This window comes from Jaculus jaculus, chromosome 2, assembly GCF_020740685.1.
Source record: "Jaculus jaculus isolate mJacJac1 chromosome 2, mJacJac1.mat.Y.cur, whole genome shotgun sequence".
NCBI classification, from domain to species: Eukaryota; Metazoa; Chordata; class Mammalia; order Rodentia; family Dipodidae; genus Jaculus; species Jaculus jaculus.
The window spans coordinates 174575446-174597609 of NC_059103.1; the positions used below are offsets into that span (position 1 = coordinate 174575446).

General features: G+C 39.9%; 1 protein-coding gene across 1 annotated transcript; it reads right to left on the reverse strand.

Moving 5' to 3' along the window:
• Positions 1 to 510: 510 nt before the first annotated feature.
• On the reverse strand, positions 511 to 22071 carry Slc25a32 (solute carrier family 25 member 32). The gene is made up of 7 exons (XM_004663021.2): positions 21619 to 22071; positions 10955 to 11105; positions 8158 to 8243; positions 5158 to 5318; positions 2430 to 2543; positions 1974 to 2119; positions 511 to 917 (listed from the first exon to the last, which is right to left on the reverse strand). The coding sequence occupies exons 1-7, from the start codon at positions 21770 to 21772 to the stop codon at positions 779 to 781; spliced, it is 951 nt and encodes a 316-aa protein (XP_004663078.1). The 5' UTR covers positions 21773 to 22071; the 3' UTR covers positions 511 to 778.
• Between the last annotated feature and the right edge of the window lie 93 nt (positions 22072 to 22164).

Genomic DNA, 22164 nt, shown 5'->3' on the forward strand with positions numbered 1-22164 from the left:
GCAAGCTTTGCAACGTGTACCTTTATCCACTGAGTCATCTTCCCAGGCCCTAAATTCTATCTTTTAATTAATTTATTTGTTGTGTATTTAATGTGTGGGAGTCAGAAGATAAACTTGGATCAGTCCTTATCTTCCTCCTTAAAGGAGCACAGATCTCTCATTGTTCACTGCTCCGTTAATGAGATTTCAGGAAATTTTCCCGTCTCTACCTTTCTTCTCACACTCTAGGTGCACTGAGATCACAGAAGCCTGCCAAAACTTCCAGTTTTCTTTTATGGAGTCTGGGGATCTGTACTCAGAGTTGTGTGTTAAGTGCATTATTTATCTCCCAAGTCCCTCAGATTTCATAAATTCTAATCACACTACCTAAAACAAACAAACAAAAACCTGGGTCCAGAATTGCATTTCAAATTATAGAAAAGCCTCTGGAAAAATATCATTCTTGTGAGGAGAAGCCATTTCTTCCCTATTGCACAAAGGTCAGTTTCAAAGCCAATCCAGGCAAACAAATTCAGAACATGAACAACATCACATCTATTTACTTGCTCTCAGTTTTAACAAAATGTCGACAGTAGCTATTATAGGCAGAGATAAGCAAGCTCTCATATATGAAGAAGCCCAAATGAAACGTTGCAATGACTTAGCAGTTCATTGACTTCTGATGATGAAAGACAAATTTTGATTATGAACCACATTGCTGTGCAGTATTCTGAGTTTTGGGTCTCAGACACAAAGAACTTCTTGCTGCCTTGGGCAGATACACTGGACTTATCTTCTTTTAGCTTACTTTCTTTTCTCTAAGGTTGAGTAAAAAATGTGAGACGTTTTCATATACCACAAAAGTAATACAGCAGGCTGGAGTCACTCTAATCAGATTGGGGGCAATTCCTTTATAAAATCCACTGATGCCTTCTTTCCTTTAGAGGGAGAAAGAGACACATGCTTAATTTCCTAGATAGCAAGCACAAACATAGGATCGAAGTTTGACTAATGCAGGGCATGGAATAAGCAAGCAGTCAACTTTATTCTAGTTAAACATAGATTTAAGTTCATGTACAATGTTTTGACATAATATAGTTTATGAATCATTTATATTTCTTTTATAAACTGAGGAAGAATGGGTAGGAACACCTTAAAACTTTACTGAAAAGCACTTTGAATTAACCTTTGTTCAAATGCTTTTATACGGACAAACATGCAGGAGTTTTAACTAATCAACGACAGGCACTGAACATCTCATAGAAGCTAGGCTCAGGTCTGTAATATCAGTACTCAGAAGGCTGAGGTAGGAGGACTGCCACAAGTTACAGGCCAGTGCAAGATACCAGTTACCAAGTATAAGGTCTTCCAAGGTATACAGCAAGACACTGTCTTACAATACCAAAACTTTCATAGCTTATACAAGTGATACATAAAATATAGCATACGTAAAAATCAAATTTTATTTCCTTAATGTCTATACTATGGAGTAAGGCCTAGAATTCATCATGTACATTTGTAATCAGTATTTCCGTAAATTAAAGTTAAACATTCTTATCAGGCCTTTCAAAATAAAGGGAAATATGGGAGGTCTACCTGTAATAATTTAATCTTACCCTGAAAACAAGTTTCTCTTCCACACACAGAGAAAAGCATGTGCAGAAGTATGTGGTCAGTAGCAGGTATGGGCCTCTTCAAAGGTACTATAGGTTTCGGACTTCTCAAATTCCATTGCTAACCAAACATTTTGACACTTAAGTTATTTTCTGTTAATTCTTTAAGGATTTTCAAGCATTTCACTTTTATACCAACATTGTGTTAGCTGAGTCTAATATACAAAACAAAAATATCAAGGCTCAGGGGCATAGCTATTGTCACATGTACACTAAAATGGGAAAGAAGGGACAATTAGCTGTTTCAGTCACAGCAAACAGATAGCCCAAGATATGTAAGGTAGTTCACCAGAACAATTCTAATGTTTCACGTGGTCTCACCTCCATGTCTTTGAGATCACATCCGTTACACCACTGTAAATAACGTGCTGATCCTGGAGACGGGCTCTCACAACTTGATAGGGGTATGTTGCTGCTACAGCAAATATTTTGGATAGTGCTGCAACAGAGATATATTCAGGTGTGCTCTAAAATGACAACATTGGTTTTCTTTAGACAGGATTTTTTTAAAAATACAGAAATAAGTTTTAAGAAAACACATTTAAATGAACATTTGAGAAATAACTGTCCTCTCTTTAGCATGAGGTCTATTTGATATGGGGCCCTATTTTTAACATCTGTGTCATGCACTTACAAAATATTTAACCATAGTTAAACTAGTGGTAGAGTACTCATTATCACAGCAATATTGCAAAGTAAGCATATTAAAAAAACAAAAACAAAACTCCCTATTAATTCCCATGAAAGCAAACACTGCTTCTCAAAGCATCAGCTTACCAGCTGAGCATCAGGTAATCTGCTGATATGCTGGTTGTACTTCACCTTCAGCAATTCATAAGCCATAAACTGAAGGGCACCATGAGATGTGCCAAACAGCCCAGGAACAAATCCCTGGAAGAGAATTATTAACAAAGGCAAAATTAACAACTTCTAATGGGAGATATATTATACTTAATCTTTTTCTCTCCTTTTTGCATAGTATTTTAAGCAAATTCATTTAAATTTTTAATAAATCACATTTTTATGTGGGGTTAAAAACAGTATAGTCTTTTATTTTACTTTAAAAAATTTTTTTTTGTTCATTTTATTTATTTGAGAGCTACAGACAGAGAAAGAAGCAAAGAGAAAGAGAGAGAGAGAGAGAGAGAGAGAGAGAGGGAGAGGGAGAGAATGGGCGCGCCAGGGCTTCCAGCCACTGCAAATGAACTCCAGACGCGTGCGCCCCCTTGTGCATCTGGCTAACATGGGTCCTGGGGAATTAAGCCTTGAACCAGGGTCCTTAGGCTTCACAGGCAAGCTCTTAACCGCTAAGCCATCTCTCCAGCTCTTACTTTACTTTTTAAGTTGTTAAGACTTTCAAATGTTAGCTCTCCTTTAAACAGTATGCATATGAACATGAAGACAACCCACACTGCCAAGAACTGGGACGCTGGCAGGGGAGATGGAACGCCAGTTAAAGGCACTTGCTTGCAAAGCCTGACAGCCCTGGTACTCATGCAAAGCCAGACACAAAGTGACACATGCATCTGCAGAACCTTTGGAGCAGTAGAAGGACTTGGCTGTGCATCCATCCTCTCTCAAATAAAAATATTTTTTAAAAAGGACTAAGATGTAAGAGATTAAATTTAGTTAAGAAAATAAAGAATGACACATTGGTATTCAAAAAGAATAAGCAAGAGGTGATTAAAGAAAATACAAGAGGGCTGGAGAAATGGCTTAGTGGTTAAGCGCTTGCCTGTGAAGCCTAAGGACCCCGGTTCGAGGCTCGGTTCCCCAGGTCCCACGTTAGCCAGATGCACAAGGGGGCGCACACGTCTGGAGTTTGTTTGCAGAGGCTGGAAGCCCTGGCGCGTCCATTCTCTCTCTCTCCCTCTATCTGTCTTTCTCTCTATGTCTGTCGCTCTCAAATAAATAAATAAAAAAATGAACAAAAAAAGTATTTAAAAAAAAAAAAAAAGAAAATACAAGAATTTCCCAACACTCAAGAGGCAGAGGTAGGAGAATTATATGAGTTCAAGGCCATCCTGAAACTACACAGTGAATTCTGGGTTAGCCTGGGCTAGAGCTAAGACCCTTCCTAGAAAAAACAAAACAAACAAACAAACAAACTGAAAATTCAATAAATGATGTAATTCTAGAAACTTAACATTAATTTCATTTTTTTTTCAAGGTAGGGTCTCATTCTAGCCCAGGCTGACCCAGAATTCACTATGTAGTCTCAGGGTAGCCTCAATCCATAGCAATCCTCCTATCTCTGCCTCCCAAGTGCTGGAATTAAAGCCATGTGCCACTATGCCTGGCTAGTTTCATTGATTTGCTAAGCTATTGCATGAGTCTTGAAAAAACAAAATAAGTTCAAGGTATTTAATTTGGATTTAAAACAATGTATAGCCTAAATAATTTCTAAAATTATTTATTTGAGAGAGAAAGAGATGGAGAGAGGGAGACTGAGTGAAGGTGTTTGGGCACACAAAGGCCTCTTGTCACTGCAAATGAATTCCAAATGCATATGCCACTTTGTACATCTGGCATTACATGGGTACTAGAGAATCAAACCCAGGATAGCAGGCTTTGGAAACAGGTGTCCATGACCTCTGAGCCATCTCTCCAGACCCAGTACATTTTTGTATGGGAATAAGCAAAAGGTGGTGGGGGATAAAGAAAAAGGGGTGTGCTGGCTAATCTTCACTATCAACTTAACTGGGAGGTACACCTGTTGGTATGTTTGTAAAAGTATTTCCAGAATGGATTAACTAAGGGAATAGATACCACCTGAACACAGATGACACATTCTGTAAGCTGGGGGCTTGCACTAAATAAAAAGAGAAAAAGGAAAAAAACCAGCCATGCACTAACATTTCTTCTTGTTTCCCGCCCTGCTATATACTATGCACTGGGCTGCTGCTCTACACCTTCCCCGATTGAATGACACCTCTGAAACTGTGAGCCAAAATAAATTCTCTCTTCTTTAAGCTGTTTCTGTCAGGTATTGTGACTACAGTGACACAAAAGTAACTATCATGAGTTATCAAACCAGTAAACCCATCTTATTGCCACTATGAAGAAATATACTGCAATCAATGCTTAGGACTACGATAACAAACTACAAATAGGCAAGGGGATACTTTCTTTTGGTGTTATTCTAGGTTTCATACTCATCAGCATCATGAAGACACATTTTGACAATGAATATACATAGCTAAAAGTATAATCTCAGTATTATAAACTGATTCCATTCTTACATAATTTTGGCTTATTTTTTGAATGAAATATGTGTCATTCAGGAGGGATACACAAAAATCAATATACTAAAAACAAAAACTTCAGGAATGGTGATACATGCCTATATTCCCAGCATTCTGAAGACTGAAATGAAAATTCAAGGCCAGCTTAAGCTACATTTAAGAACTTGTTTCAAAAAACAAACAGAACAACCTCATGACAAAAGCAAAATCAAGACCCAATGTAAATTACAATATTCAGTTATTCAAAATATATTTGTTACCTTGTATAATCCACGTAGACCTTCATACTTATATATTTTCACAAGTGTATTGAACATTCCTTTATACTGTTGGTGTGGTAGCCTAGCAACACCGCCATACTGTAACATAAGGCGAGTTTTTGTCACCCATAATGGGTTTGTAATGCACAAGGTCATGGCTCCTAAAATTAAATTTGAAGAGGATTACTCAGCATACAGATACTATCTCACTTAATCCAAATTGAGAATAGTCTAGCACACAGAAACTAGTTTTTAAACAGTTTACATATAAAAAGTGCCTACCTAATCAAAAACTGAGGTATGAGATTAAATTTAGTTAAGAAACTAGGACTAATGCAATTTCAATTAATTGAACATAGGCATTCTAAAGGAATAAACAAGAAGTTTTACATATGGAACAGGAGCAGTACCTAAACAGAGAGCTGTGGCCTCTGAGCACAGCCTAGATTACAAAAGGTAGATCTAGCTTTTGGTGGTCAAAAAGTTGCGCAAGGACTGGAGAGATGGCTTAGCAATTAAGGCGCATGACTGAGAAGTCTAGGACCCAGGTTTGATTCTCCAGGTCCCCCATAAGCCAGATGCACATGATAGCACATGCATCTGGAGTTCGTTTGCAGCAGCTAGAAGCCCTGGAGCACCCATTCTCATGCACACTCTCTCCCTCTCTGTCTCTAATAATAAATAAAATAAATCTAAAAACAAAAACGTTGCTTATGTGTTTAGTGACAGGTAAGTTAAGGAGATGAAAATGTGAAACACTTTCCTTTTGGGGAGATAGCAAAGATGTACCCACTCCTGTGACCTAGCTAGGACTAAATAGGAAGGAGTTACAATTTTAATAGCAGCAGCACAAGTGAGAAGGGCCGAGGGTTTGGGGAAGTGAACCATGCTTTATTTATTTATTTATTTATTTATTTATTTATTTATTTTTCTTGTTTTTTCTTCAAGGTAGGGTCTCACTCTAGCTCAGGCTGACCTGGAATTCACTATGTAGTCTCAGGGTGGCCTTGAAATCATGGTGGTCCTCGTACCGTGCACCACCACACTCGGCTATTTATTTATTTTTAAACATCTTATTTATCTATTTACTTGAGAAAGAGAGAATGAATGAATGAGTGGGCAAGCTAGGGCCTCTAGCCACTGCAAATGAACTCCAAACACATGCACCACCAGGGTATCGAACCTGGGTCCTTTGGCTTTGCCAGCAAGCCCCTTAACCACTAAGCTATCTCTCCAGCCCATATTTATTTATTTATTTTAAAATATTTTATTATTTGAGAGAGAGAGATAGAGATAAGGCCTGTGCTTTAATTTAATATTCTGCATGCACACATATGTCCACCTCACTCCTTCACAATATTCCTCAAATCCATTCAAAGCAGCCACTATACCTCAACATGTAACCATGTAATGTAATGAATCATATTTTATAATCTTTACAGAAAGTGACAATTTTGTAACAATTTCATGTGCTGATGGTTGACATGCCCATTGTCTCAGCAGTTGGAAGGTGGAAACAGGAAGATCAGATGTTAGAGGTCAGCATGGGGTATATGACACTTTGTCTCAAAACTGTCTATCTAGCCTCCCTACCTCCAATTTTCGTCTGGTTAAGTTTCTCATTTGCTGATTTTCCTAAAGAGTCTTAACAAATACATTCCAATACCTATCATGGGCCGGGTATGGTGGCACATGCCTTTAAACTGGGCATCTAGGAGGCTAGGATAGGAGGACTGCTATGAGTTCAAGGCCAGGCTGTTTTAGAGTGAGAAACTACCTCAAAAGAACAACAACAAAGCCAAAACGACCTATTATGATTCAGGTCCTTGCTTGCCATAAGAATTAAGAGAGTTAAAAAGTTATCAGTAAACATTAAGAAACCAAGGTGTGCAAGGTATCAGAATAAGATTTATAAACACTTATGGGTATTATTTTGTTCTTCCTTCTGGCAAGTATCCTTACAAGAGTAAAGAAATAAAGCTACTAAGTTATGTAACTTGAAAATTGAAATTATACATAATATACTCCATGGTGAATACCAGCAATTCCACTAAGGAGGGCCCTCAAGGGAGAGGAGGCAGGGAAGAGAGGAATGATGGTGCTAACACATGATGCATCCATACAAAGTTTCTACTAAACAAAAACAAAATACCAAATTATCTTTTTGGGGGGGTGGTTTTCGAGGTAAGGTTTCACTTTAGCGCAGGCTGACCTGGAACTCACCATGTAGCCTCAGGGTGACCCTCCTACCTATGCCTCCCAAGTGCTGGGATTAAAGGCATGCATCACCACACCTGGCTTCAAATCATCTTAATCTACGAGGGATTTTTATCTTTTCTAAACCTTAACACCCTTAGTGATTAAACAAAATATTCTTAATGTAGACAGAGTAATTAAAAAAAAAAAAACCCTGCTGTCAGGTGTGGTGGTGCACGCCTTTAATCCCAGCACTTGGAAGGCAGAGGTAGGATGATTGCTGTTAGTTCAAGCCCACCCTGAGATGAATTCCAGGTCAGCCTGGGTTAAAGCAAGACCCTACCTCGAAAAACTAAAAAAAAAAAAAACAACAACAAAAAAAAACCCTGCTTACAAGTTACACACCATGGCTGATTAATATAGTCAAATGAGCACATTTGAATCTCTAGTGTTTAAGGCATGGGGGAAGCAAATAAAAAGTAATCCAGCTTGGTGAGGCAGAGTTGCAAGTTTGTTTGTTTATTTATTCAAGGTAGGGTCTCACTCTAGCCCAGGCTGACCTGGAATTCACTATGGAGTCTCAGGGAAGCATCAAACTCACAGTCATCCTCCTACCTCTGCCTCCCAAGTGCTGGAATTAAAGGCGTGCACCACCACGCCCGGCTTTTTCTTTAAGAGTGCAAGTTTAACGCCAGCCTGGTGTACATATGAAGGTCAAGGCAAGCGTAGGTAGCATACGGAAGGCCATGTCTCAACCGCTGTCACACAGAGGAAGATGCTTTATATGTCTTACACACTGCTTACCAGCTTCAGCAGCTGACACAAGGTATTCTGTTGGCTGTAACTGTTCAGCTCTGCCTTCTGTCTTATATGACTTGATGGCATTGTAACTAAAAAATTAAACACAGTTTAACTTAACAGGTGTCATAAAGCAATAAAGTCCATTTTAGCTAGGCACGATGACGCACATCTGTAACCCTGGCACTGGAGAGGTGGAGACAGGAGAATCAGGAGTTCAAGGTTATCCTAGGCTACATAGCAAGTTCAAGGCCAGACTGAGCTACATGGAAAAAAATCTAAACAAAACAAAACAAAGTCTATTTCAAAGTGTAACTTATTAACACTATTCCAAAAGTTTAAGTCAGTGCCCAATGAATCATTAAAATAAACTCATTTAAGGGAGGATATACTAGAAATGTTTTATAGTAAGATTACACTTAACCCTATGAAAGAATATGTCTAGTAATAGTTTAATAATTTAAAATTATTTACATATTAAACTTATTTAATATTTTAAAATATTTAAATCACACATCCAGCTTAATAACAAGAAAATTGATGTGAAATATGTAGTAATGCAGAAAATGGGAAGGACAGACAAGACCAAAGAGGCACCCAACCGGTTAATACATGCCATGTTCATGAATGGTATTTGGCTTTCTCACAGATAAAAGATAAATGTTCAGTGGATATTTCTTTTTTTTTTTTTTTTTTTGAGGTAAGGTCTTGCTCTAGCCCAGGCTGACCTGGAATTCACTATGTAGTCTCAGGGCAGCCTTGAACTCACAGTGATCTTCCTACCTCTGCCTGGGATTAAAGGCATGTGCCACCATGCCGGGCTGCAGTGGATATTTCTAACAGATTAACAAGGACTATAGTGGCATACAATTAAGGAATGACCTAGAACTCCTGTTTTCCTGCTTCTACCTTCCAAGTGCTTGATCACAGCTATGTAACAACCATGCCCCAATTTCTTTAACTCCAATTTCCATTCTCCCCTTGAAAGATTTCAGCTGAATAAAACTTTTCAAACTTTATCAATAAATTTTAACATAAAACACACTGTTCTAATATAGAAATTCTTATTACATAAACCTTTTATTATATGGCTTCTCTTTAGAAACTCTCTTGGAGAACCTTTACAACTCAAGTTCATAAAGTATTATGTGTGGGTGTACATATACATTATTTCACTAATCTATATTTGTCTTAATAGTAAAAAATAACAAAAGTACAAAACTGAATTTTAAACAAAATTAATCTTAAGATTTGCTGGGGCACTACTAAAAATTTTATGAGATCAAGCAAAATACGATACAAAGGAAAAAAGGCAAATGTACCAGGTACTGATGTTTCCTAAAAATACCGTCTGTTAAACACAGAAAAGCTTCTGCATTCACGGATTCAGTTTCCAGTGTCGGGCGCACTCATGGTAGCAGCACATGCTCCTCCCTCCACTGCAGTGTAATGATGCTCTGTGCTACACTCTCATGTCCTCAATAAGCTGAATAGGCTTGCTACAGGAGCTTCCTGTGGTTTCTTCCAGAGGAATGCAATAGGAGTTATTTCAAATAGTGATGGCTTCTGACAAGTGAAGGAATAGGAGATGAGTAAGCTAGGAAGATGATGGGCAGTTCAAGTAAGATGTCCAGAGGACTATATCTCAAACTCTTTCAGCAAGCTGGTCTTTACTTTTTATTCCCAACAGGGATCATTTGTGGTACATGTTCTTAAAGGTACTCCAAGGTTTGTCCCTCTTGTCTATCCAACTTCATTACATCAACTATATTTCCATAAGCCATCTTTAGTATTCTGGCTGAGGGTAAGTATGTAGCTATGTCATGATACTTCTGTATTTGTAAAATTTTTTTATTTGTGGGGTATTTTGGAACTAATCTCTTATCATGGAGAAAAAAAATTATTTAAATGACCTTTATTTTTGATATTAAAAATATTAAAATTTATGGATTCATTTTTAAAAAGTGTAATGTTCCTAAAGGGAAGAGAAAGGAAGGGAGGAGGACCCTTAATAAGTTGATATTGTATATATGTAATTACAATGATTGTAATGGGGAGTTAATATGATGGAGAATGGAATTTCAAATGGGAAAGTGTGGGGGTGGGGAGGGAGGGAATTACCATGGGATATATTTTATAATCATGGAAAATGTTAATAAAAATTTTAAAAAAAAGTGTAATGTTCCTTGTCTCTGCAGCACTTAACAAGATTAATAAACTATCATTGTTCATCTTTTTCTTGTTTATTTTGACTATTAGAAATGCAAAAACAGTAGTTATGGTCACAAGCAATCCTAGAGATGCCTTACAATTTCACTGTGAATGACGCAGTTAGCTGTTGTTCTTCACAAATAACTTTAACAAAAATTAAAAGCTCTCTTCTAGTTGGTGTTCAGCTCCCAAAGGTTGAGCACTTCAACCTTTCTAAGTTCACCTTGAAGAAAAGGCTTTTGTACAATTATTTTTCCATCTCATCCCTTCACCTTCTTCCAAATACAAACTTTTTTCCAGACCAAATGCCTCCAATAACTGCTGATAGATAAGGAAACAGGCCATTTTGCTTTCTGATCCTTATAAATTAGAGAAACTTAGTAAATGACTCGTCATATATAACACATGAAAAAATTATAGAGAAAATCACTAAAAACAAAATTCCTTTTTGTTTTGTTTTTTGAGGTAGGGACTCACTCTAGCCATCTCAAGGTAGCCTTGAACTTATAGTGATCCTCCTACTTCTGCCTCCCAAATGCTGGGGTTAAAGAAAATTCTTTTTAATACTATAAGATCTCCCAGATTTACTCACAAGAAAAAGTAGAGTCCCCAGGATAAACCTGCACCCCATACATTTGGGGTTACTCCTTGATAAAGTCCCCGTAGTCCATCAACTTTCCAAATGGTAGTCAAGCAATGTAAAATTCCTTTATATTTTGGTCTTACTTCCAGTCCATCACTCACTGCATTGGAGACAGAGTTAGGTAAGAACAAAGCTCTAGCTCAAAGACATATAATCACAGATATGACACACTGGGTCCATCCAGGAAACACCCTCCAAAGAAAAATCTTCTTAGGTATCGAAAATTATTTTTAGGATATTCAATACTTTAAAATTAGTACATTCATAAATTTATCATAGTATTAAGAAGATACCAAAAATTCTATTTACTAGATTAGCTCTTTTTCTAAATTTACTTATTTGTAAGAAGACATAGATAATGGATGTGACAGGATCTCCTGCCACTGCAAACAAATTCCAGACACTGTGCATCTGGCTTTAACGTGGGTACTGGTGTTCTTAACCCAGGCCACCAGGCTTCTCAAGCAAGTGCCTTTAACTGCTCAGTCTCTCCAGCCCTAGATTAGGTCTTAAACAGCCTAAGACTCTTTTTAATCTTTATTGTAGATATTGGAGATTTTGGCCCTAAATGTTCAAAGATATTACTCAATAAGCTATATAGGCGTTCAAAGACGTTAGCAAGATATGAGTAGTAACAGGAAAGCAATATGGAGGCCAGGCTGATCTTTTTCCCTGGAAATTCTTCTACCTTCCCCAACATAGACACACCCAAATCAGAATATAGAGTAAGAAAAGTATTTCATTTGAACATACCTAAAACTGAACTATGGGCTGGTATGATGGCTTAGCGGTTAATGCGTTTGCCTACAAAGCCAAAGGACCCAGGTTCAATTCCCCAGGACCCACACTGGCCAGATGTACAAGGGGACACACATGTCTGTAGTTTGTCTGCAGTGGCAGGAGGCCCTGATGCGCCCATTCTCTCTCTTTCGCCCCCCCCCTTCTCTGTCAAATAAATAAATACATTAAAAACTTGAACTGGTTTTCCCTCTTCTTCCAAAGCTGTTCTTATTCTACAGTTCCATAAATAATGCTATCATTTACATAGATTCTCATGCCAGACACCTGGGGACCATCCTTGAACCTTCCTCCTTTCCTGACCCCCTTATTAATATGCAATACAATACTATATTATATTATACTATAGCAAAGAGCTTTCTTGGACCTATCTGCTGTATCTCTCAGTTGACACTGACATCATCCTACTTTAAAACACTTGTAAGTTTTCAAGTAGTAGTTGCTTTTTTTCTTTTTTTTCCAAGGTACGGTTTCACTCTAACCCAGACTAACCTGGAATTTACTACGTAGTTGCAGGCTGGCCTTAAATGCATGTTGATCTCCCTACTTCTGCCTCCCAACTGCTGGGATTAAAGGTTTATTCCCCTATGCCTAGCTAGTAATTTAATTTGAAAAATAATAGTAAAGATGATGATGATGATGATGATGTGTGTGTGTGTGTGTGTGTGTGTGCGCGCGCGCTATATAAATAGCAGGTCTTGCTATATATACAGAGCAGGTTGGCTTGGAACTCAAAGTTCTCCTGCCTCAGCCTCCTCAGTGCTGGAATTATAGGCCTGTGCCACATCTGGCTAAATGTGGACTATTTTCCATGTCTCTGCAGGAAATGGAAGGCAAATTCAAAACAGAGTAATTTAGGGGTATAAGGGATGCTTCAGAGCCTGTGATCAGGTTATAGGAAAACTACAAGGAATAATGCAATAGTAATGACTACTTTATTATTGAGAAGTCCTTTGGCACTGGAAGTAGAATATTAAATACCTCAAAAATAGGGAATATTCTTTATTATACTGCTTATTCTACATTATACCAGAATATAACAAAAAAGTGAAATTTACTGTATATACTTTTGCTTGTTGCTTTCCTTACTCGCTTGTAAGGATTGTCCTTGTGATTTGATTTCAAAAATAAGATTTAAAAAAATGAGTCAACCTGGACTACAGTGAAACCCTACCTTGAAAAACCAAAATAACAAAAACCCAAGGATTTAAGAAATTAGTTTTCTATCTCATATTCTTCTTTTCTTTTTTTTAAGCTACACCCGATGGGAATGAACCTAAATTTTCAAATTTTTATTCATTTATTTGAGAGAGACAGAGAGAAAGAGGCAGAGGGAGAGAGAGAAATGGGCATTCTAGGGCCTCAAGCCACTGTAAATGAACTCCAGATGGATGCACCACTTTGTGCACCTGGCTTATGTGGGTCCTGGGGATTTGAACCTGGGTCCTTTGGCTTTGCAGGCAAACACCTAAACCTCTAAGCCATCTCTCCAGCCCTCTCATAGATATTCTATTATTTACATATTCATTACTCTCTTTGATATGTGAATTACTTCTCATCTTTTGTGTGCACCAGAAGACAATCTCAGGAGGTGTCATTTCTTAGGAGCTGCTTACTTTTTTAACTGCCAATTTTCATTGAAAAAATTATTTTATCTATTTGAGAGGGTGGGGGGAGGATGAGCACACCACAGCCTCCAGCCACTGCAAATGAACTCCAGACACATGCACCACCTTGTGCACCTGGCTTATGTGGGTACTGGGGAATCAAACCTGGGTCCTTATGCTTCACAGGCAAGTGCCTTAATCAGTAAGCCATTTCTCCAGCCCCAAATTTCTTTCTTTTCTTTTTCTTTTTTTTTTTTTTTTTTTGAGGTAAGATCTCACTGTAGCTCAGGCTGACCTCAGGGTAGCCTCAAACTCATAGTGATCCTCTGGGATTAAAGGCATGAGCCACACCCAGCTCAGATTTCATTTTTAAAATTCAAATATATTTATTGATTTATATGCATGCATGGGCAAGCCAAGGTCTCTTGCCACCAGACACGCACCACTTTTTGTGTCTAGCTTTACCTATATGCTGTGGAATTGAACCTGGGCAAGCAGACTTTGGAAGCAAGAGCCTTTAATCACTGAGCCATCTATTCAGCTGCGTTCACTTTTGTCGAGGTAGGATTTCACTCTAGCTCAGGATGACCTGGAATTCACTCTGGGGTCTCAGGGTAGCCTAGGACTCATGACAATTCTCCTACCTCTACCTCCCAAGTGCTGGAATTAAAGGCATGCGCTACCATGCCAGGGTTTTTTTTTTTTTTTTGAGAAAACTCTCTCATTGGCCTAGAACTCACCTAGTCAGACTAGAATGACTGGCCAGCTTCAGGAAGCCAGTTTGGGGGATCAAATTCAAGTCCTCATGCTTGTTACCTCTCTAGCCTCTCACTTTTGTTTTTAAATCATCATGTGAGGAATGAGTTTCATTGTGGCATTTTCATACATGTCATTTATACCTTATTTTAATTCATCACCCTCCCCGCTGCCCTCTCATTAGTTTTCTCATCTTTTTGCTAATAAAGTTTTCCAAAGAACATCCTGCAGAACCATTTATGTGTATTTTCATTATTTCTCAAGCACTAAGTATTATAAATGAAATTTAATGGGTCAAAAGGTATAAGCATGCCCAGTTTACTAATCCCTTGTTGTTACTGTGTGTAATAGCGCCTGGCACAGAAGATTCGTTACTGTTTATCACTTGCAGGCAAAGGTGGAAAAGCCAGTTTCTTTCATCATTAACTTGCCAATGTTCCACTCTAAAATGGGATTAAAGTGCACTGGGCTTTGTAAAACGGCTGTGTATATGGTCTTAGCCTCTCAGAGATTCAGAATCTTCCTTTATAAACAGGCATAATAGTAAGTTTTAGGTAGCAGAGTGACAGTCTTTTGAGAAATGCTTTGTAATGTATTTTACATTACTGATGCTTTTCTTACTCTGCTATACAAACTTCCTTCAGTTTTCTCAGTAGTAAGCTCACAATGGTTTCTCTCGTGGGATAGGAGGCAAAATAAAGCACCTTTGTTTTTCACAGGTGTTGAAGTCAGGTTCGCACTGCTGATAGAAATCACCTAACCAATAGCAGCTTGTGGGAAAAAGAGGTTTATTTTGGCTTACAGGCTCGAGGGGAAGCTCCATGATGGCAAGGGAAAATGACGGCATGAGCAGAGGGTGGACATCACCCCCTGGCCAACATAAGATGGACAATAGGAACAGGAGAGTGTGCTGAACACTGGCATGGGGAAACCAGCTATAATACCCATAAGCCTGCCCCCAACAATACACTCCCTCCAGGAGGCATTAATTCCCAAATCTCCATCATCTGGGAACCTAGCACTCAGAACACCAAAGTTTACGGGGGACACCTGATTCAAACCACCACAACAGGCATAAACTAATGCTCAATTATTTTGAGAAGTTACTAATCCTTAGTGTGACAACTAATATAAATAGGTTATAATAATTAGGAGCTTGTTTCTAGGAGCAGGAGAGAAGAGTTTATTGCTACTTAGGTTATAGCTGCAGAAAATACAGGGAAGCATAATGACACCAGGCAATTTGGGGAGGAATACTGGGGATTTGGTACAGCAGAAGTGCTGGTCTGGCGGGGCAGCAGGAAGAGATGGTATGGGATTAGACTTGCAAAAGAGCAGGGATTAATTTTCAGCATTGCTGCATCTGGAGACAGGGCCTTCAAAGAGCTAAGTCATTTGCAAGCTGAGAGGGTCCTCATTAGAAACCAACCTTGCTAACACCTTGGTCTTGGACTCTCAGTCCTCAGATCTGTGAGAAAAAAAATTAAGCCACACTGCCTGTGGTATTTTGTTATGTAGCAAGTAGGCTTAACTATAAACACTACCCATCTCCACACCTTCTATTTCTCATATTTGTGTCCAATTGTGTTCAAAATAATCAAATATATGCTTTAGAAAAGAAATTGTGATGTTCACAAGTAGAGTGAATTTGAAGGCTGAAAATCAAGAAACAAAAAAAAAAAAAAAAAAAAAAGAGAGAGACTACTGAGATACAGAGGACCCGAACAAGGGTCTCCCTAATGTTGAATTAAAGTTGCTATAAAGATTTGGTTAATTTTTAGTCTAAATGACCTCAGGTTTATCCTAACAACACTGGTCTCACAAACCAGAAGATGCCCAAGGACACAAGCTGAAGAGAAAAGTTAAGAGTTAAGACAGGGGGTGTCATTACTTTTAAATTCATTAAAAAAAAATTATAGGGCTGGAGGATGGCTTAGCTATTAAGGCATTTGCTTGCAAAGCCAGGTTCAATTCCCCAGGACTCATGTTAGCCAGCTGCACAAAGGGGCGCGTGCATCTGGAGTTCGTTTGCAGTGGCTGGTGGCTCTGGCACACCCATTCTCTCTCTCTCTCTCTCTTTCTCTGTCAAATAAATAAAGCATATATATTTTTTAAATTGTGTATTTTTATTTATTTATTTGAGAGCAACAAAGAAGGAGAGAGGGAGAGAATAGGCGCACCAGGGTCTCCAGTAACTACAAACCAACTCTAGATGCATGTGCCACCTTGTGCATCTGGCTTACATGGGTACTGGGGAATGGAACCCCTCGATCCAAGGTCCTTAGGTTTCACAGCCTAGCAATTAACCACTAAGCCATCTCTCCGGCCCTACCTTTCTTTAAATTTTGAGACAGATTATTGTTAATTGACATTGCAGTCCTTGAACTTACTATCTTCCTGCCTCTGCTTCCTCAATAAGTAGTTCCACCACTCCCAGGAATATATCAGGACTTAGAAATCACAAATGGGTCATGAAATCAAATGAGCCAAACTGTAGAACTTTATCATTTTTCAAAAGCAAATGCAGAAAAACCAACCAAAGACTGAATAGAGTAATATAATTGATATCACAAATATTAAAGGCCAAGTATTGTTTCATGAAATTTGAGTTGAATAACATGTGCATAGGCAACTGGATAGCAAAGGTAAATTTTGTCCCAGGTCCTGTTTCCTAGGACTCCTGTTTAGAAACCTCACTTACTAGCTGGGTATGGTGGTCATGCCTGTAATTACAGCACCTGGGAGATGGGAGGATCGGGAGTTTGAGGCCAGCTTCAGCTACATTAAGGGAGGAAGAAAGCAAGGAAGGAGAAAAACCCCCACTATGGATCTCCCTGCTTCCTTCTTCCATTTTTCTTGCTTTCAGTTCTTTCCCACCATAATTACTTAGCATCTCCTATTTGACCCCAGCATTGCCCCCACTAGTTAAGTTTCTGACAATGAAAAAGCCACCTGATTTTCTCACCTCCACTGCACTTTGGTTTGAGCCTTATCCATTAGTTCAAATGCTCAGGTTAAGGAATTTCAAGTGCACTTTGGGAGTCCTCTTTTCCTTAAGGACTGCTTAGTGACAGCTGACATTGTTAACACTTCCTAAAACACTTTTTTTTTAACTTGTTTTCCCACCATACCCTTTTGAGTTTTTACCTTTATTGACACTGAAATTCTTTGGTCTCTTTTCCCCTCTGCCCCTCTTTAACTGCTGACTTCGTAAAAAAATTTCATGTATTAATTCACCCGACAGACAGAGACAGAGAATGAGAATGGACACGCAAGGGTCTCTTGCCACTGCATATGAACTCCAGATGTATGCATCACTTTGTGCATCTGGCTTTATGTAGACACTGGAGATTTGAGCCCAAGTCAACAGACTTTGCAAGCAAGTGCCTTCAACCTCTGGGCCATCTCTCCAACCAAACCGTTGGATTTTAAAGGCACTCTTTCCACCCAATATGGGTGGTCTCTGGGCTCCAGTTGCTCCATCTCTAGTCCTGATCTGCCTCCTAATATCCAACCCTAACTACTGCTTTTACAGGGCATAAAAGACATGTCAATCTGGCAGCTTAACCATCTAGAACTGTTCATTATTTTCACTTCTAACATTTAAAATTTCCCTTTAACTTATCAAATTACCCACCCACAGATTCAAATTAAAAGCATATGCTACATATTAGACTTCCTGGGTTTGAATTCTAATTCTTACAAGTATAGTATAGTCTTAATCTTATCTGATTATTCTGCACCTGAGTTTTCTTATTTATAAAACAGGAGAAGAGTACCTAATTTTAGAAATGATCAAGGACTAAATGAGCCAATACCTGAAAAGGCCTTAGAAGCATGATTGGAATACTGCAAGACCCTCAATAAGTATTGGTTTCATTATGCCCTGGGGTCTTGAAATATATAACTGACTTTGATGTGTGCTGTCTTATTACTGAACTCTCCATTTTGGTTCCTTAATATTACAGACTAGTCATGTTCTTTTTCCTTTCACATTCTTCACAACTCACGTATCTTTCAACAGACTTCTTAGGCTGGGGTTGTTTCAGGAAATTATTACTTTTCCCTCTTTGTCAGGCTTTCTCAACATTCTGGAAAATTTATGAGAATTACCTCATAAAGTTTCAACAGGCTTCAACCATCAGCCCAACAAAAGAATATCTTCTAATTCAGCCTCTTGTCTCAGCCACTCTTTACATGGCTGAATTTTGCATCTCTGTAATTTCAACTCAACTTATATCCTAGTTTAGGGTCAACTTACAATACACAGCTCACTTTCCACATGAATGTTCTCTAAATATTTTAAGCTTCCTCCTAATCTAGTTCCTCCAGTTTTCTCTTATAAAATTTCTATTCTTGGGCTAGAGAGATGGCTTAGCCACTAAGGCACTTGCCTGCAAAGCCAAAGGACCTACGTTCAATTCCCCAGGACCCTTGTAAGCCAGATGCACACGTCCGTGTGGAATTCATTTGCCATGGCTGGATGCTCTGACATACCCATTCTAATAAATACATAAATAAATAAAAATATTTTTAAATTGTCTATTCTTTCTACAAAGCTGGACACACAGGACCTCCAATTTACACTTTGACTAACACTCCACTTCCATAATTAAGTAGTAATTTTAGGGCTGAAGAGATGGCTCATTAATCAAGCGGTTAAAGGCACTTGTTTGCAAAGGCTGACAGCCTGGGTTCAATTCCGCAGTACCCATATAAAGCCAGATGCACAAAATGGCACATGCATCTGGAGTTTGTCTACAGTGGCAAGATGTTCTGGCTTCCATTCTTTCTCCTTGCAAAAATAAATGATAGTAATTTTTTTTCAATTTTTTAAAATTAGTTTTCTATTCTGCAAGTACAGGCAGTCTGGTACCAGTATTAGGCTCATCTGTGACCTACGCCCTCCCTATGACCCCTCCTTATTGAGGTATACGGGTCATGCATTGTGGAGTTAGCCCACAGTTATTGGTACAATAAATGTCTCTGTATATCATGACCCAACATGTGGCTCTGACATTCTTTCCGCCCCCTCTTCTGCAAAATTTCCCTGAGCCATGTTGGGTTCATTTTTGGTCTGCTTCAGTGATGAGGTGTTGGGGGCTTCTGGCTCTTTGAATAGTAATTTTATTCAATGGGCTCAATTACATGAAAAGTAGAAAAACAAGTTATCCAGCCCTGCTGCCAATGGCTACTGATGTTTTATATCCATTATTTGCTTTCCTCTTATCTCCACTTCAATCATACTGGGGTTTCATTACTATAAACCTTGCTTTGGCCCTAGGTATTTAATCTATCTAGTCAGCCATCTAATCTGTCACCACCTCAGCCTTACTAGTTCCTGTTACTCTCCCCCTTCAGGACCACCAATCTTCTCAGGTACCAAGAATCCCATTTTGCAGGCATGCCTTGCCTCACAGCACTGCATTAAACTCAATCTCAACTGTCATCTCTTCTGTTCCTAAACAAAGCTGCCAAAGAGGGACAGCAAGACAGCTGATACAGGAGTTCTTTATTCATATACAAGTCACTGGGTAGTTGAGATTCATAGAGGTACCACGGAGAGCAAGTAAGTGGAGAGTTTTAAATTGCCTGGGTTCAGATCCCAGTCTCATCTTTATAGTCTTGTGACTTGGGCACATTAGTCAACTTCTGTTATCATGTATCTGCATAGAGAGGTAACAATAAACTCAAAGACAGTGAATGAGATAATGCATCTAAAGCTCTTAGTTCATTACACTGCTCCTGCAAATGTAGAATGGCTACTTCATTAATAACACTATGAAATTATATGCCTTTGCATTATCTTTTCTAGAAAAATACTCCACAAGTGTCACCTACTTTCTATCATAAAATGTGTTCTTGTCTCCTTTCTGCCTGCCAAAATATTAATCTGTTGAGGACTTGAAAATCTAATCTCCAAATCAGAGGCTGCTGTGAGCTCAACACTCAAAGAGGCTTATAACATGCTCTCCAAGGTTCAAGGAACATTATGGAAGAAGGGCAGAGGAATGTAGGAGTCACAGGGTGGGAAGGTGTATTCTGTGGCAGTGCCCCCAACCCCCCAGCAGGGGCTAACTGGTGCATCTGAATACAGATAAACCCATTGAGGAGGGGCCTCAGTGGAGTGGGGTCAGGGGAGAAGGAACATAGTATAAGAAGGAACAGACTGGGAATATGACCAATATATTCATAAACTTCTCAATTAATAAAAATAATTTTTAAAAAAATGATCGAAAAAATCAAAAGATCTAATCTGCTATGAAACCTACAAGCAGCTATCAGCAATCTATAATTTTCTTGATAATCTGTACTCCTATTTTGTCTTAATTAAGTCTTAGACTCCAAGTTTCCTAGCAGTAAGAACTTTGCTAGCTACTGCTTGTAGCCCAGCCAGTAGACTGTAAATACTGAAACATACATCAAGTAAATAAATTACTCTATTAAAATCACTTCTACAGATTAATTTTTGAAGAAGAATTTAATTTTGTAATAATAACTGAAATACCAGAAATGGTTTCCAAATCACCTTTGAGGGCTGGAGAGATGGCTCAGCACTTAAGGCACTTGCCTGCAAAGCCTAACCAGCAGGTACCTATGGGCAGAGCCATCTGGAGTTCGTTTGAAGGGGCTAGAGGCCCTGGTGTGCCCAGTCTCTGTTCTCTATACTTGCAAACAAACTTAAAAAAAAGAAATCAGTTTGATAATCTCTTGCAAAATTTGGTGTCAATTTCTAAAGCACTTTGCTAATTGCCATTACTGTACGCTAATACACTTGATACACTTTTTAGAGCTGAGCATTAACTATCTGTGATCCTAGATTCAGAACCTTCAATGGCATACACTAGTTTTTTAAGTTTTATTTGCGTGTGTGTTAGTGCGTGCGCGCTTCAATTTTCGAGTGTGGCTTGCGTGAGTAGCTTGGGAATTGAACCTGGGCTGGCAGGCTTTGCAAGCAAAAGCCTGTTACCGCTGAGCCGTCTTCCCAGGCCCCTTTTATAATACTAATTTGTACCGCTTTTTTCTTTCTCTGGACGCCACAGTATCAACGTCAAAAACTAATAAGCCGTCAAGAAGATTGTACCTCAAACCCGTTCCTCCCTACCGGTGAAAGCCTTCGCCGCAACCCAAGCACCAGAACCTTCCTTTCAGTTGGTGTCGCCAAACACGTGGCTGCCCTAAGAGTTCAAAGCACCTGCCAGAGTGAACGAGACTCGCACGCGGAAGGGTCAAATGTGACGATTCTTTTATTGTTTCTTCCCACCACTCTCGAATTTCACCTACATTTCCCTTCCCCCTTAAGTCACGGGTGTGCGGGAAGAGAAGAGCCGGGCCCGTTTGTGAGGACCCCTGCGTCGATTCTGGCTCGGGATGCTGGGGAGCTTCGGGCGTCCTCCGGGGGAGTGTGATGCGTGGGGGGGCCGGCCGCTAGGAGCGAGCCCAGGCTCTTACCGGCGAAGCGGATCTTCACGAGGTCGAGCGGGTGCAGCGCGAGGTTGGACAAGACGCCGCCGCTCACGCCGGCCACCAGGTTCTCGAAGCGGACGTGGCGGAACACCGCGCCCCACGCCGACGAGCCGGCCGCCGACTGGCCCTGGCCCGTCATGGGCTCGGGGCCCGTCGACACCACGGCGCCTAGGGCCGCGGCGGAGGTGGGACGAGATGCAGTGGCCGCCACCGTGGAGGACAACCGCGCCGGCACGGAGCGCTCACTTCCGGAAGCGGCGCCCCGGCCTTCGGAAGCCAAGCGGCGACACGCGGGGGAAAAGAAGGGCGTGAGCGAGACAGCGGAGCCTGACCGCAAGAGCCTCCCGCCGACAGCGGTGGCCGCCGGCGTGGCCTCCGCCCGCAGGGCCCGCCCTCCCTCTTCACAAACTCGCTGGTAGGACGGGGTCGTGGGCGACAGCCGAAGGACCGCCCCTTCTAACCTGGACCGGCGGAACTACGGAGCGCCGCGGGGTCCAACACAGCCAGCCGGCTTCCTCGCCGCCGAGTCAC

Excerpts from the sequence above, each read along its gene's own strand:
- Slc25a32 (XM_004663021.2), bottom strand. The coding sequence starts at position 21,772 with ATGACGGGCCAGGGCCAGTCGGCGGCCGGCTCGTCGGCGTGGGGCGCG. Across the intron at positions 5,319-8,157 it reads TGTGTCAGCTGCTGAAGCTG|GAGCCATGACCTTGTGCATT; the intron begins GTAAGCAGTGTG and ends ATTTAATTTTAG. Across the intron at positions 918-1,973 it reads GTGATCTCAAAGACATGGAG|GAAAGAAGGCATCAGTGGAT; the intron begins GTGAGACCACGT and ends CTCCCTCTAAAG.